Below are 17,309 nucleotides of genomic sequence, written 5' to 3' on the forward strand. Positions count from 1 at the left end.
CTCCGTCGGTGCCGAGCGTGAAATCCTATTACCGGTGCTGCGATGCTAGCCCTGTGACATCAAACCCCATCGATGCAGAACGCAACTGCTGGTGTTTACCAGCAACTCGCGACACAGTTCAGCTCCTGCAGGGGAGGTCACTGATGGGTGGTTTGGCTGACAAGGGGCAGGAGAGATGACACCGGTGACACTGATGTGGGACAAAATGGAGCGGAAGCTGGGCTGAGGAAGAAAGGTGGGTGAGGGTGGTGGCGGCAAGCAATGACATCTGGACATTAGGGCGTCCAGATTTGAGAAATCCATGTTAGAGATTTTCATAGGTTGCCCCTATTCAATACAATGTAGGTGAATGGGTTTATATTGGGTTTGCACATATAATAACAGCTATGTATCCTTTCAGCCTGTGCAGTTAAAGCAAGACAACATTGAGTGTCATCAGTCAAGTATCAAGACATTGAAAGATGAGACTTAAGTTTACTTGTAAGTTGACCCTGCGAGGCCCTGAACAGCAATCTACTGCATTCATTTATTACATTTCTTCTGGTAGAAATGTTATTATGCCGATGCTTAGTTTAATGTAGACCAAGACAGGCCTGGGAAATTAAATATCACTCGCAATATTGGCAAGAAAAATTGCATTTAGATATTTTTCATCAAATTGTTCAGCCCTTGAGGCGGATTTGTTTCTCAAAACTTTATCAAATAAAACCAAGTATACATGTTTTAGATTTAGCATCTAGCATTAGAGGTAATTGAGAAAATGTCTTTTTTTGTAATTTAGGTGAACTGGTCCTTTATGAAGAAGAAAATGAAGTTGCTACAGTAGAATAATAACTTCAAGACAAGCAGTGTTGCCTGCCTTCCTGCTTGCCCATCTTTCCCTTCTGGCCTCTCCAGACTCTTTCAAAACAAAGGGAGTGAGCCTCACACACCGCTGATTCATTGTGCACTGGAGACGTGTTCATCATCCTCCATTGACTGGTGGCATATGGAAAGACAAAAGAGCAAAGTTCTCCGCCCTCCTCCCTTCGGATGGGTCTCTATCAACAACCTGCTAACTGGAGCATGAGGCAAAACCTTTCTAGGGTCCCAGTTGCGACTGGTCGAGGCACTTGCATCAAGAAATGCTGCCTCGTGCTCCACTGATATAGCGGGGCACTAAAGAGGACCATTTAAGAACAGCTGCTACTTAACTCCATGAACAACGGTTTGCGGCGTGCCTAATTGCTTAATTTGTTTACCGTCGACTCCACTCAGTATGTCAACAGAGCGGCGAACACATTAAGGTTCGCAAGAGTTCCTATCTCATCTTGGGCCTTATCCCTTTCTATCGCAACTGCCTTTGCTTTCTGCTTAAATCCATGGGAGAATTATAAATTATCCCCCATTTTTATTTCGAATGCCAACGCAAGCTGAAAACACATCATTGCTGATAAGCGTCGTTTGTGAAAACGGAGCGGTATAATTTGCAGGCGAGTGAATGCAAATGTGATGACATGGGCTGAGATGTGTGGCTATAAAAATGGGAACGAGGGGGGGAACGAGTGATGTGGAAGAGAAGGAGCTGTCATGATTGATGGAGTGAAACGGGCTGAGGTGCTTGTTTTCTCTTTTTTTTCCCGATTCACATTCAACTCTGAGGCAGTGAAGGGCGTGGACGCTGTGAGGCATTGCCTCGCTCGCTCGCTTCCACACACACACACACACACACCACGGAAACGCATGAGTGGTCAAACAAAATGAACCTGGAAAAGTAGTGCTGAATAAAGGCAAACTTGTGCAGAAAAATGTATAGATACACAAACTTCAAACTCAATCAATATATATACTATACATCTTTTTAGAAACACATGGGCCTATAGGTTGCTGTGAGTGCACAGGGATAGAGCGGGCTGTGTGGTGTGGAGTTGCCCACTCAGGTTCAGGCCACTTTCCCAATAGAAACATGGTTTAAAAAGGGGTCGATAACATCACACTGTTAACATGGCCTCTGGTTTAAATTTAGCAGGGAAATGAGGGCGCTGTGTGGGCTCCTGCTTGAAAAGAAAAGAGGCGCTTTAACCGCCCACGCGCAGGCAGGCTCTCCTAGTTCTCCTCCCAGCGTTTCAGCTAACCCCGAGAGAGGGTGAAGAGGAGAGAAGGAGCCAGAAACGGAGAGACAAAGACAAGGTGAGGGGTCACAGCGATTTTGACAGCATCTGCAATCAAAAAAATCTGCTTAGATTTGTGATTGAAGCCTAAAGGTGAGCTTGTGCCATGTTGTGAGAGCTCTGGAAAATGTTTTTTTCCCTCCTGGCAGGCTTACTGTGCATTCAGTGCAGGTGAAAGGGTGGATATGGAACTGATTCCACAGCACATTAGGTAAATTCTTGAGAAAAACACTGGAAGAAAATCGTTTTTTTCCCCTGTTATTCATCATCAATTACAGGTGTGCATTCGTGGGATCTGCATGAGTCTAGGATGAGTCATGAACTCTTCTCAGCCAGCTGGAACGCCTCCTGCAAGGTTATATAACAGCGAGCGTGTCTGCTCATGTTATCTGCACTCTTTTTTCCACTTGTTGTTGGGTTACGGGAATGAAAAGAAGTTTGAGAAAAAGAGGGATTGTTCTCAAAACCAGTTGAGCGGACGTGGACAAGGGAGCGTCTGCTGACTGTGTGGTCTTTAACGGCATCCGGGCAGGTCCTTGCAGGTTGGCTACGCGGCGCTGTCTCATAGAAAACAAACCGTTGAGGTGACTCAATCAAGGGTAACCAACCTGCACGCAAGCCTCTGGTAATTACTCAACCGGCTTCTCAGGCAGGAAGGGTGCAAAAGGAGGACACGAGAGGTGGAGAAAAGGAAACAATAGGAGGCGGGTGGAGAAAGTCAGGTTACTGCCAGGGAGGGAAAGGTGAGTTTAAGAGGTGTCCCAGAGATCAAACTGGAACACGAGAGCTATCCTGAGTGCCAAATTGTAGCGTGTCTTCGTGTTTATTGTGCGAACCTGGCAGAAATGAGCCATGGCGGGGGAGTGTTGTTTGCACAACAAGTAGGGTCGTGTTCAGTTCAGCAAGACAAAGTCACGCTACACATGTCCAAAACACTTCCAGGAAGACAAGAAGCCCCCATGTTTTTGTCCTCTTTCAGATCAAACGATGCGGCCCTGGTTGTCAAGCACTCTAGTTCACAGTCACATTAAAAATGAACTGTCAACAGCAGCTGCCAAGAAATACTGCAGTGAAACAAAGGTGTTGGGCTGCGTTTGGGAGTTGAGGGTGGCCCATTTAGCCAGAGCCTAACATCATGCACAGTTATTCTCAGCTCTAACTGGCCACACTGACCTTAATGTTAATTCGATACTATACAGTCGCATGAGAGATGTGCCACTTGGGTCGCCTGACAACCACACAAAAAAAATACTCATTATGTATTTATCACTGAATGCCCGGTTACACTACTGGGATCAACAAGCTCCGACTTAGCCTCACTTGGTATGTAGCACATCGGACAAGGTGACTTTGACAGTGCTTCCTCTTCTGTAATGATAAGACTGTAGACAGCAGAGTGTTTGCCAAAGCAAATTAGGGTTAATACCCCACTCAAGGGCATCGCAGTCTACACTGCCTGGGAACTGAACCAGCAACCTGTTGATCTCCCTAAATACGGCTGCAAAGCATTTATTGGCAAATGCTGCTCAGAGACTCATGCGAGGCTGTCCTGATTTTTTTAGCGATGTTCCTGCGGCCAGGGAGCTTACTTGTTCAAATGAGATGTTCAGGCCACGGGGGTGCGAGTGAGTGCGTGTTCGCGCAAATGTTACCCGCGGCAAACAATCAGAAGGAGGCTTTTAAGCTGGTCTCTCCTCTCCCGAAGAGAGGGAAGAAGTGAGAGTGGGGTTTTTGGTTTTAAAATATTCATGAATCTCTGAATCCCTCTTTAGGATTACAATCTCTCATTCATCTCATGGTGTCACATAGCTTTGGGCCATTCGGAGCAGCCTGCATTGTGTTGAGGGCGGTGTCAGGAAAATAACTCTAATTTATAAACATGGCAACAAGGCAGTGCATATGTATTACTGCTAAAACCCGCAAAGAGAGGTGCATTGATCCCACTAAGCCCCGTCCTGATGTAACACATATAAAATATTTAATAGCTATTACTGTAGAATTAGAATGGATATTGTTACGACAGCTAATCCAAAGCTCTGGAAGCAGGCTACCAATTTAGAGTCAAATGTCACATGTAGAAAAAGATGAAAAAAGAGGGGGGGGGTACTGCAGTCGGCAGAAAGAGAATTCCATGTGTGTCACCCGGTATGGGGGAAATGAAGTGTGAACTCAGAGAACGGAAGGGAAAGGGGGAGCGGTGGAGAATGAAAATAATGGGAAATGAACATAAGACAGCTATCGACAGTGAAAGGGAGACAGAGAGAGACTGAACAAGAGTAAGACATCTTCCAGTACCTGCGCCTCTGGCAAAGCAACGTCCATGATGTTAGGGTGGCCTCGCGGTTCACCGTTTTCAAGGCGGGAGAAAATGACTTGGTAGCCACGGATTTGGCCGTGCTGCTTCCCTTGTATGGGCGGCTTCCAGGTAACCCGGATTGCTGTGGAGTTTATGGCCTCAACCTCGAGCTTCCTGGGGGGTGCTCCAGGCACTGGAAACCAGGAAAAAAAACAAGAAGGGGGGGGGGGCAAGAGTAAGACAGAAACAGAGAGACAGACGGGGTGAGAGAGAGGGAGAGGGAGTAATGAGTCAAAATATGCTGAGTTTGTGATTTTTCTCACTTGACTGTTTTGTGACGTGGAGCCAAAAAACACAATAATGAGTCCTGAGGGTTTTTTTTATAGACTTGAGTGCTTGAGTTGAAGGAAATTATACTCGATCTGGCCAAGAATTTAAATGATCTCCACTCAGCTTAGACATTCTATATCTACCATGTCCCCAAAACACCCGACGCCAGACTGCATGCGGTCTAGCGGTGTCTGTCATGTCCTTAATTTCAGTATGAAGTTAGCAGTGTTGCAGCAACCTTCAAACACATTCATTATAATTATTTATAATTTAGGAGCAGCCACTCTCTATCACACTGCAAACAAAACAAGGAACGAGTGAGAGAAAGAGGCAAGAGCTACAGAACGGAGAGGGAGAGTCCTGCTCCACTTCTATTCCTTCAAGCAGAAGAAAAGAAAAGGGAATTTAAACAGTGAAAACACAGGAATGAGGTGCAGAGTGTGGGCCCGCGGGCGATGAGCCTTAACCTGCCATATCATGCAATTGACAGAGAGACATGTGCAGAAGAGGTTGAAGATAGTGTTACGCGCGGTGACCCCGCACGATTTTAACTTTTTTAATTTGATAATAAAAAATATAAAAAATTATTTTTAATTTAAATTTTTTTATAATTTTTTATTGATTTATTAAAATTGTATTCCCTATCAAAATGTTTTTAATTTATCAGGAAATAATTAGTAATAAACAAATAGGAGGCCTTTTGTTTGAAACTAACAAAAGTGAAAGTATGTCCTTAGTTATTGATGCACGAACTGAAGGGACTCTTGTCAGCGACGGACAAACCTTTGCTGCCCGCCAGAGGGACCACGAATCCACGAGACTCTTGCCCCGAGGTTCGGTCACTCCCTGTAAGCACCCCTGATGCAATGAGCGACTAAGGACAGTCAACTAGAAGTCCGTGGTTCTAGCCATGTACATACATACAGGGTGACTGAAGGTAGTATGGCTGTAAGGGTGGCAACCATGGGACCAGTCCTGGTACGGGGTAGAAAGGTAACATTTGTCTCACTGTGTGAACTGTGTCTTCCCAATAGTCACGGAGTTTTCCTGGTCCTCCTCTTGGCGTCAGGTTTTTGATCAGAACCCGCTCACCAGTCTGTAGCACTGAACTCCTAACTTTTGGGTCATAATGCTTTTTACTCCTTTCGGCAGATTTTTGAGCATTCTCATTTGCAATGGTATATGCTTCCTCCATACCTCTTTTTTCATTTCTCCACATAGTCACGCTGGTCACTGGAACCTGACTCTGTGTACAGTCCGAACAGCAAGTCAACTGGAAGCCTGGGGGAATAACCTGTCACTTCACATCGGGTACAGTTGTAGGCATACACCAGTTTGTTAAGAGACTCCTTCCAGTTTGATTTCTGTGTTTCAGTCAGTGTCTTAAGCATCTGCAACAAAGCTGACTGATGATGTGGCTGACTCATCTGCAACTGAGACCGACATGGATGCAGCGGAAAATGACAACATTTCAGGAGACTTTGCTTGCACCTCAACGGCTTGGATCGTGGCAGCGATGGTGTCGGGTGGCAGCTCCTCAGAACATTTTCTCATCAATGGCTCTGCATCCAGTGGCATCCTCGACAAAGCATCTGCGTCACTGTTCTCTTTCCCTGGCCTGTACTTTATTGTAAAGTGGAAATCAGCCAACTCTGCAACCCACCTGGAAGTGGTCGCGTTCAGTTTTGCAGTGGACAGGACGTATGTGAGCGGGTTGTCATCACTATATACAGTGAAGGTTGGAGCATAATACAAATAATCACGGAATTTGTCAGTGATTGCCCATTTTAAAGCTAGAAATTCTAACTTGCCTGCATGGTAGTGATAATTCTTCTCAGCTGCTGTTAATGAGCGGGAGCCATAGGCAATGACTCTCAGCTTGCCATCTTGTTTTTGATACAGTACTGCTCCCAAGCCTTGGTGTGACGCATCTGTATGTACAACGAATGGCTGAGTGAAATCAGGGAAACACTGGTGGATGGAGCAAACAGTCAATTAGCTCTTCAAGTGCCAGTTGGTGCTGATCAGTCCATGTGATTGGCTTGTTAGAGGGCACGACATGACTCACTTTCTTTGTTTTTGTTGTTTTGTCAGGGACCTCGTTTGGGTCTGCTTTCAGGAGGTCATACAGACAGCTCGCTTTCCTGGAGAAGTCTTTGATGTATTGTCTGTAGTAGGTGAGTAGGCCAAGCATTTTTCTGAGCTGACCCACATTCTGCGGCCTGATATCTTTCAATGCCCGGACTGCTTCAATATCAGCTGGATCAACTTTGCTGCCCTCTGCAGACACTATTCTTCCCAAATAATGGACCTCAGGTTTTAAAAGATCACACTTCCTTGGTTTGAGTTTGATGCCGTACTCCCTGAGTCGTTTCAGCACTTTTCGCACATCATCCACATGACTTTCAAAGGTCTTACTGAAAACCAGTGTGTCGTCCAGATAAGGGATGCAGATGTTATCCCGGAGCCCTTCCAAACACTCCTCCATACAACGTTGGAAGGCAGCACGCGCGTTCATGAGGCCAAAAGGAATGTGTATCCACTCATAAAGTCCCCACGGTGTAACAAAAGCTGTCACTGTTCTGCTCTCTTCGGAGATAAATCCCTGGTGATAAGCTTTTCCCTGGTCTAAGAGGGAGAACCAGGAATTACCACCTAAACTGTCCATGATGTCGCTATCAAACTTACGTCAGGGGCTGGAGGTTCTCTGACGAGGCGTGACCACTCGTTCGGCAGGCTTCTCAACAAAAAATGAAGAAACAGACTCGATCGAAGAAACTAATTCGTTACTGATTTATTTTTGTTCAAATCAAAGTGTATTCTCTTGGTCCAAATACAGAGAAAAAATGATTAACTGAAAAATATAAAAAAATCACCAAGTGTTTAAAAACCCTCAAAGAGCAGTTTACAGACAGAGTCCAATTGTGCGGAGAAAACGCAGCTTCACCCTCGCAACAGTCTTCCCCCAACGCAACTGTTCCTCCTTGAAAACCCAGAATATTTATACTCTTCTGGGGCTCAGGACACAGGACACTTCAAACACTTCTTGATTATAAAACATGAATCCCCCTTTCTCCAGCGTGACATTAATGCCAGGGTATTCTTATTTATATGTACCCATTGGCATGACTAGCGGTTATATGCAGGAGTGCTGATTCGTTTCCCAGGACTCGAACTCAACGTTTTCCCTTACCCTACAGAATTCCTACGACTGCCGACTCGGTCTCGTGACCTTGTCTTGAAGTTTCCATTAACCCTCTAGAATAATAATTCACTAGCGTAAAGTAGTATGCTCCCCTCCCCTTTCTCCCTCAGGGGTTCTGAACTTGGTCGGTATTTTCCAAGTGAATCATAAACTTCAATCGCCCATGACCTCGCCCCCTCTCTCGCCTATGGGGCTGAAGTTTGGTCTGAATGTGTGGGTGTGTGTGTGTGTGTGTGCGCCCAACCGTACACGTCAGTGAAACAGAGGGTGATTGACAACAGAAGCATGTCTGTCTAACAGGTGCCTTCTTACAAGACAACACCGCTTCCGATGTCTCTCTTTCTTATTTTTTCTTATTTTTTTGTTTTTATTTGTTGTTTTACTTTAAGGTGTCCGCTAACACCTAGTGACCAGGGGCTTCCGTCTAAAACTATCACAAATTCGCACAACCCTCCACCAGGCTTAACACCTTCACTTGCGAATTGAGAATTGCTCCCACCGGCTCTCCCTAGACCACACAAAATCATCGTTCGGAGAGCACTCTGCTAAGGGGGAGGTGTCAACCTACCATCCTCTTTGGTCCTCATCCTCACTGGGGCACTCTCAGGGCCCGGGCCCACATCAGTGTGTGCCCTCACCCACACCTGATACTCAGTCCACTTCTCCAGGCCATCCAGCACATAGCTAGAGGCGTCTGCGGCGATGTCCATCACCACATGCCGGTCCGTGTCCTCCCCAGCCAGGCCCTGGTAGCTGACCGTGTAGCGCACGATGGCGCCGTGGCGGCTAGCGGCGGGCGGCGCCACCCAACTCACCTTGAGGCTGGTGGAGCTCAGGCTGACCAGATGTACTTCCTGAGGGGGGGCGGATGGGGCTGCAGGGGGAGGGGAGCACAACTACATGGATGGGGGCACGGATCAAGCAAACCAAAAAAAAATAAAACACAGGCAAAAACAAGGCAAAACTATGGAAGCTTTTTGTACAGGAGAGAATAAGAAAATGTAAATGTAATATTCAAAGTGTAATATTGACTTTCACCACCTACAGTGAGTATAACAAATGAAGCTACTTATGAAAAGTGAAAGCATCATTTTCTTGCTCATCTGACACTATTGAGGATTTCTATATTATTTTATTGCACTGCATATGTATTATTTAAATGAAAGACTAAAGAGGGGCAGACATTACACATTAAGCTTGGAAAATGAAAAGTGTTGAATGTGGCATTAGTCTTTTCAGTGAAAATGTTTATGCTTATTTGTTGCCCCTATAAAGAAAGTGTCTTTTTCTTCTTCCCAGATCTTTGTGAGAGACCTGATATCAGGGTCCAGCCAACCTAGTCCATGTTTTAGATGTCATCTACCTTGTAATGAAAGTCTATTTATGAGCTGGTGGAGTCACAAATAATTAGCACTCATACTGTGTGGGTGATACTTTTAGTTTGAATATTACATTTGTATTTTTTATTATACTGAATACAAAAAAGCTTCCATACTAAACAGGATGCTGCCTCCGGACTGAGAGATTGGCTGCAAAAACACATTACCAGGCGACTGCCGAAGCCGTGTTTGGAACTGCATTTATGCGAGAGGCCATGAAACTACAGGGTGGGATGAACCGAATATAAAATGTACCAAATTTGTACACGGTGATGTTTTTATAAAGACGTAATTCGTCCCAAACTGCCCTCTCTGCTGCCTCTCGCAGCACGCCGAGGGAGCAGTAAACTGGCCATAGATGTGCGAGTGTGTGAACAAGTGCTTGACAGTGTTGACTGGTGTTCACACATTGATGCAGAAGCTCTGGGCTTCAAAGTGTTTATCAGACTCTGCGCAGTGCTGCAGCTGACATACACTGGACTGTCAAGTCATACATAAAGCTATCATTTCATAATCAATACGGTCATGAACATCTTGGCTGTTCTCAACATCTGGTTTGTAGCCACCACGATGGAAAACAATGTTGATGTAATATTTCAAAGTTAAACCCTTTGGATTGGAATGATTGCAATCGAACCGGCAATGTTGTAGTAGTCCAAAAGGACGTCAACGTTATATTTAATGGCAGGCATAATATTCACATGCTATATTCAATTATATTCCGTCCACCTCACCCTGCTATGTTTTATAATCACTAACTCCTCTGGCGTGTCCCATTAAGTGTAGAGGCAGAAATAACAGAGTTCGAATTAAGAGTTGCTCTGGAATAATAAGATTACTGCAATAAATAAGATTGTTTCCAACAGCCACAGGACAAAATTTATGTAAGCTCTCAAGTCCAGAGGTAGAAACAGAAAACAAATAAACTATTTTAAAACAGGGAACAAGAACAATTAAATCAAACAAAATAGCATTCATATGTTTCGTGCATCTAACTCAATCACAGACTTGTTCAACTCTACAACAACAAAAAACTATTCAAAAGGAAATAAAACGAACCAAGGAAAAAAAAAACAAGGTGTTCTTACAAATCATGCCCATGAAATTTATTTTCTTTTAATAAGCAGAGCAATGAACAGTTCCCTCAAATATGAATCCAATAGGCCAATGCCAGAACATGAAACTCCACCTTTCCAAAACATTGAAGCTTAACAGAAGAGAAGTCTCCTCAGGTGGTCCCTGATCCACAAGCGAGTGGGCAGGAAGCTACAGAGACCCAACAGCACCATGTGTATCACAAAACAAGGTGACAGACTGAGTCAAAGTAAATTGTGATAATGAGGTCCTGGTGAAAAATATGCTGGATTAAAGTCAAATTGGACGATTTCAAAGCAAGACAAAGAGTTGGGCTTTAAATAGAGATTGAATTATAGATGAACACAATCAAATATCTCTACCTCTCCTTCCTCAAAATGATGAAGCTCAATATAAAATGTTTGTACTGCTGCAGTGTTCAACCACTCTAAATGAGATCATTTCCCGTTCGGTTGTAGGTAAAGCATCTTGCAACTGTCAAGTCCTTAGCTGAGTAGCAGAGTTGAAGTGTTTCATCATATATACACAGCTGAGCTATGTTCATTGCTCTGAATCTCAAAACAAATGACACATTTAAATGCAGCACTAGAAAATGTCACACTTTCCCTCTGCCATTTGCCTCATAACCCTCTCAAGGCTGCTGCTTATTTCATGCACACCATCCTCCTGCCGCATGAAATCCAAATTCTGTTCTCCCAATGATGTGTCCTTGTGACTCCTGCTGTCAAGAGGCCCAAGGACACAGACTCATCACCACTCACGATCTCAAATGACAGGTATATAACTCTGTGGCTGTCGGAGGGGTGAGCTCTTCAATGAGTTTGTCTGTCCTAATCGGGAGCGCTTTCACAAAGAGATATCAATACCTTCTGACCAGTCTGCTGAAGTCTCTTCTCTAGTTCTAGACTATTGCTGGGGGAAACATTACACATCCGTGAGAGCTAAAATGAAGTCAAAATCGGAACTTCCTTTCCTATTCCCCACTGTGTTTTTGTCCCCCACAGCCAGATAGCATAGCAAGGCTGTGAGTGTATGAATCAGCTGTTACTAATTAACTTTAATTCCATGAGTAACTTGATGGCAGACTAAAACCAAACAAGTCTGTTGTAGGATTTGTGTGCTCTGTGTTCTGTGCAGGGCAAAGGCAAGCCTCCTGGGTGAGGTGGTACAAGCATGGTGCCACCGCAGCAGAAATCAGCTGGCAGAGAGTGACATTTTGAGTGCTGGCAGTGTAAAAGCACATAATGGAGAAAAAAAAATCACAGCACAGCTCACAAATGTGGGAACAAGACACATGTAACGTACCTTTGACACTGAACTCAGGGCCTGCCCTCAGATAGATGGACAGGAGGGTTAGTGTTGGTGACAGAGGGGAGGTGGCGGAAGCGTGAGGCTGACCGGGTTGGCTGCACGGTCAGCATTTTATGTGGAAATTGACTTGACATTCAAATTGCCAATGCAGCCTGACTTTAGCTCGATGGAACTCAACTTTCTCCTGCCTGAACCTAAACCTGCTTCAGCCGGCTGTCGGTGACCGTTGCTTTGCAAAACCGCTGGTTAGTGGACAACAAGGAGGTCAGACAACAGAGAGAAATCATAGACTTACTGGACTGGGCGGTGCGAGCCTCCATGGGCTGAGTATAGACGCCTAAACCCATCTCAGAGCGGGCTGCCAGGGAGAAGCTGTACAAGGTGTCAGGCTTTAGACCCTCCACAGCATAGGAACCGGCTGGGTTGAAGGTCACATGTATCTGGAGGGTTTCACATTAAACAGAAAGATGCCACTCAATTAAAGTCAAACACAGTTACAGAAGTCTCTTCCTGTGTTGAGCCACTGGGGTAGTTGTTGCATCGTTAAAGCCTCGACTGTTGTCTCTCCTTCCTTCATGCCTACAAAGTCGAGAATGCAGCCAAATGTGAGAGCAACTTGTTCTTTACAACCGGAGCAGTAGTCCAGCAGATGTAAACAAAGGGCCGCAACACACAGAGACAGAGCAGAACAACTTTGCTGTCTGTTACTACAGTGAATCTTTTTCATCACCGAGGAGTTGCATGACTACAACAACATTGCTTCAGCCGAGGCTTCCCATTCAGAGAAATGACATCATAAAGAGAAAACTGGGTCATACAAGTTATAACTCCACGCTGTTGTTCTAACCTTGTTCTCTGAGCCGGCCTCCCAGTACTGCAGCTCATACTTAGTGATGGGGTCCTGTACGGGCCACAGCCACGTTAGCATTATGCGGCTGTCCAGCTCGGCTTCAGCCTCAAAGCTGGACGGCTGGGCAGGGACTGGGTGCACAGGGGTGAGAGGACAGAGGTTGAAGAATTGAAGAAGAAAAAGGCACATTACTGAAGCTTAATGTTCTCCACAGTGTCAGCAGCAATAACCTCCTCCACAACAATGAGTGCATGGGACGGCGTCTGCATGGCAATGGCCTTATGAGCCCTTTCACACGAGCTGTAAGTACACACATGTAGCATTGTTGCTTTATTGTAATTCATCAATTTTACAATTTTGAAAAAAAAAAGGCAAAAAATAAAATGAATTCAATGTTTTCTCAGTGATGAAGGTTGCTACGGAGTTCTTGACTTTGACGTTAATATTTCATACACACACAAACAACATGATCACGTTCTTTATAAATAAAATGTGTATTGAACAACAGCTGACAGTTTTAGAAGCACCAATAGAAGAAGAAGCAATTCAATATCAATTCTAATTTTAGGGGAGACGCTTATCATCTTCTCAACCCCCTCTCAGCTGGGGTGTAGTTGTTGTGGAAGCGTTTAACAGACCGTGGTCAATTCAGAGTGTCTTTTCAAAGTCTCTTTTCTTTCAGTAGTTGCTGGAGGCCTGCATGGTCTTTGTGGTTTTATAGACTTCTGCCCAGGGGTCCAATGTCACTGGCGCGAAACGCTAACCACTCTCATCAATAAAACTCTTTGGTGTCATTCTTTTCTTTTTATGGAATAAGAATTAAGATAGAAGATAGTGGCCATAAAAAGGGGGATGGGGGTCCTAAATTTAACAGTTTGTCCCCAAGTATTCTTCCTTGAGTTTCCGATTGTCCGTCTTTAGCCAGAAATCAAATAAAATACGTAAGCTAACTATACGTACCTAACTTAAGCTGCTACCTTGTCTCGTATTATATGTCAGCATAATTGGTGGTGGTTACACAACCGGCACAAGCAAAATGGAACATTTTACATGAACACATTAATCAACACACAGAGAAAATCACAGTGGTTTGCTGCTCACCTCCCTGCTGGGTTTTCACTTGCAGGACGACAGAAGGTGGCCCGTCACCTACCGAGGTGAAGCCCAGCACCCTGAGGCTGTAGGTGATATCAGGAGTCAGGCCTGAGATGGTAGTCAGACTGCTGTCATCGGTGTTGTGTTTCTGCCAAGCGCTGAGCGGAGCCGTCAGGTCTAAGCTGTAGTAGACCCGGTAGCCCCTGATTTGCCCGTTGGGTTCCTCGGGCGGTTCCCACTGTACCAGCATTGTGCTGGCACTCAGCATGCGCGCTTGGACGTGCAGAGGCGGAGAGGAGGGGGCCTGTTCACCGGTGCGCGTCTCCACAGGGTCGCTGTGCGGCCCACGGCCAATGTTGTTGACAGCCATGACGTGAAACTCATACTCGGAGTAGGGGCTAAGTCCACCAATGCTGTATCGGGTCGTGGCCACGCCTTCCACTTCCTGGAAGCCATTGTCTGAGGTCTTGGCTCTGTACTGGATCATGTAGTAGGAGACGGGTTCTGGGTTTCCAGAGTCCCAGGTGAGAGTCACACTGGTAGCTGTGGTCTCGGTCACAATGAGGGAGGTGGGGGGCTTCGGCAAGGCTGAGGAGAGAGAAGCGGCGTATTAGCTTCGATATCAAGAATGGACTTTTAGTACGTGTGGCTAATTTGAGAGAAAGTGGATGTCTGACGCACTTGATACCACGATTCTCAAAATGTAGGCACAATACAGCTAAAATCAGCTCTCATGGAAAAAAAAGGCACGGCTGATCATATAATTCTCTGTTCTGTAACTCGTATCACTGAAATGATTGTTTCATAAGCCAATCCTTATAGTGCTGTCAGCAGCCATTATTCCCAAATGAATAGAAAAGCTAGACCGAAATCCCAATTTTGTGTTTTATAACCGGCCTGGTCACGACCGACCATTCAAGAAAATTGCAAGAGTGGTTCCCGTTGTGACTGTATAACCAATACAAACAAAACAGAGAGTCTTCATAATGGCTTCCTTGAAGACGGGGGTTTGTATTGCTGTGGTCCTTCTCAATCACCGCGTATCGATCAGTTGAGTGGAGATTGGGATCAATACAGACGACAAATTAGAAGAGAGGCTGCGACAGGTAGACAACACACTTGCATAGCTACATACACACACACACACACACACACAGGTGGGTGAAGCCACATTCACACTTAGATACAGAACAAAAGGATTCAACAAACACAAAGAAAGAAACACAGAGCAGCCCTGACATTAACGGTCATTGACATAAAGACTTCAAACAGCAAAAGACTTTCATTTTAAACTCAAAGTATCAACAAAACACCGGCCAACGGCGGCAGAAGGGCAGCGATGATTATGTGCAAAAGTTTCAGAGGCCCTTTGAAAGCAGTTTTTTTTTCTTCTTTTATAATATTTCATCATCAGATCAGCGGGTGACTCAAATGAACAGCAAAAGCGACACAGTTTGTCGCAGCAACAACATCCCACATGAACACAGCAGCAGAGTCCGAACCCTTACCTTTGACGGTGACCTGAGCAGTGGCTTCGATCATGCCCAGAGAGGAGATGGCCACGCAGGTGTAGTTGCCCGACTCATGGATCTTGGTGACCTCCAGCACGTTGCGTCCCAAAGGCATCTCTTCCTCCTTCGTCAGCTCCAGCAGACCCATCATCCACTTCACGTAGGGCATCGGCGAGCCCACTGCCACGCACGTCAGGTTGACGCTGCCGCCTGGCATCACCTCTTGATTGGTGGGTGGAATTGAGAATCTGGGTGGGACTCTGCGCACTGAAGGGAGGAAGAGAGGCAGAACATGGTGAATAGGCAGGATAATGTCAGATGAATATGAAGGTTTTATGATATTTCATGAATGGTCTTGCCCCATGACGAGGCTGAAAGCTGACCCAGGAAAGCAAAATCGAATGGAGGGCTGAACGCTTTTGTCCAAATGTGCAGGCAAGCACAATGGGAATAATAGGTCTGTTGCAAAATGGCTCTGGAAATTCACAGTAAAACTTTCAGGGGGCGTTTTATCCTCTAGCCTACAAAAGGGAATATAATCAAAAAATAGCCCTGAGACTATGTCCGTCCCTCTTTTGTCAGGGTGTCAAATGGTAGCGAGAGTTGCATCATTGAGAGACACCCGCGGAGATGGCATTGTTCGTTTTCTCCTCCCGCTCCCTCTCCTCTCTAAGGCTCCTTCTGCTCAGCCCGTCTTTCTCCCTCTCTTTGTGCAGTTCTGATATGCAGATAGGCTGACATTAAAAAGGGTTCCCATGGAGACCAGAAGGGATCGTTGATGTCGCCAGGGACAAGGCAAACACCGATGCAGCAGCTCCATGCAATACTGAAAAGCTGGCCCGGAATAAACAGACAGCCAGCATTTACATATGACTTGTTTCCTGTCTAAATAAAGATACACAAGACATTAATAACACCCTTCAGATCTTTTTTTGTATGGTAACTTTTGGCAACCATAACAAACTTATCCGCAAACTTAACTTCAGAGTGTTGTGTAAACATCCATCAGTGTCAGACCTGTTCAACTTATGAGATGACGAACATTTTCGTAGTAAGTGCTGAATGTAGGAGGGAGGAGCTCTGGCTTCTTCAACCTCGGTTATGGAGAAAGGGAAGCCGAGCCAAACCTTTAGCTCCGTAGTGAGGACCCATTATTGCGACCCCATGACTGCTAGTCGCATGTATTCAAAACACTACAGCATGAAACCGTCCCTGCTGAATTTACACTGCCTGTTTCCCCTAATGGACTACAACATCTCTGTGTCTCACTGGAAAAAAAAAAAAAACCCTTGACTGTAATTGCTCTTTTGCACCGGTCTCCATGAAAATGGAGACCGGTGTCAAATCTAATTTGAACCAGAACGTTGTTATAGCTGTGCTTGTTATTATCCTCATTATATGGTGAAATGGGAAAAACACAAAATCACATTTTGAGATTGTAGTCAGGAGAACGCTGGATCTCTGGACTGGACCATATTAAGGGGGTCCAGGTTCGCATTCTTTGGAATATTCCCAAAAATAATTGCTGCTATTTTATTTATTTATTTAATCAATAGTCATGTGGGCTTAAACTACTTGGCTCAATATCTCATAAAAATAATAATATCCCAATTCTAAGTCTTTGTTTTGTTTGTTTCATACCAATAACCAGATAAATCAAAAGATTGCAGTTTGTTTTCTGTGAGTTAACCCTTTCAGAGGGTGTGTGGCAAACAAAAAAATCAATTCCACACTGGGAACAGTTAAGAGGTCAGCAAAGGTCTAGGACAGAGCAATGATGACCGTAATAATATTAAAGTTGACAAAATGACTCAATGCACAAGAGTGCACAGCTTTAGTGGGTTTCTAGATCATAAAGGAAGGTTTCATGCAGGAAGAAAGTGACACACATGACAGTCCAGAAAGATTTACATCCGCCGTGACATCTGCTGTTCTGAGGTTCACGAGCCATACGGCTGATTTTTACATGAAAACACGGGACAGGCTTCGTGGTGTTACCGGCCTGGGAACAGGACAGGGACGACATTCTCAAGCAACGCATGCACGGGAGCTGAGGAGAGATACAGGACGGGATCACAAGCCTGAGT

At 45.1% G+C, this 17,309-nt stretch overlaps 1 protein-coding gene across 5 annotated transcripts in view; it reads right to left on the bottom strand.

The window, feature by feature from the left end:
* The window catches only part of LOC306789073 (receptor-type tyrosine-protein phosphatase F), a 151,931-nt gene that overhangs the window by 46,158 nt on the left and 88,464 nt on the right, over nt 1-17,309 (bottom strand). For all 5 annotated transcript variants that reach the window (XM_079284847.1, XM_079284850.1, XM_079284848.1 and 2 more), the window contains exons 7-12: nt 15,220-15,489; nt 13,718-14,299; nt 12,614-12,747; nt 12,062-12,206; nt 8,550-8,855; nt 4,446-4,639 (exon numbers count right to left, since the gene is read on the bottom strand). In XM_079284847.1, coding sequence (XP_079140973.1) covers nt 4,446-4,639; nt 8,550-8,855; nt 12,062-12,206; nt 12,614-12,747; nt 13,718-14,299; nt 15,220-15,489 — 1,631 coding nt within the window. The remainder of the gene's footprint in view (nt 1-4,445; nt 4,640-8,549; nt 8,856-12,061; nt 12,207-12,613; nt 12,748-13,717; nt 14,300-15,219; nt 15,490-17,309) is intronic.

This window comes from Melanostigma gelatinosum, assembly GCF_949748355.1.
Source record: "Melanostigma gelatinosum genome assembly, chromosome: 15".
Lineage (NCBI taxonomy): Eukaryota > Metazoa > Chordata > Actinopteri > Perciformes > Zoarcidae > Melanostigma > Melanostigma gelatinosum.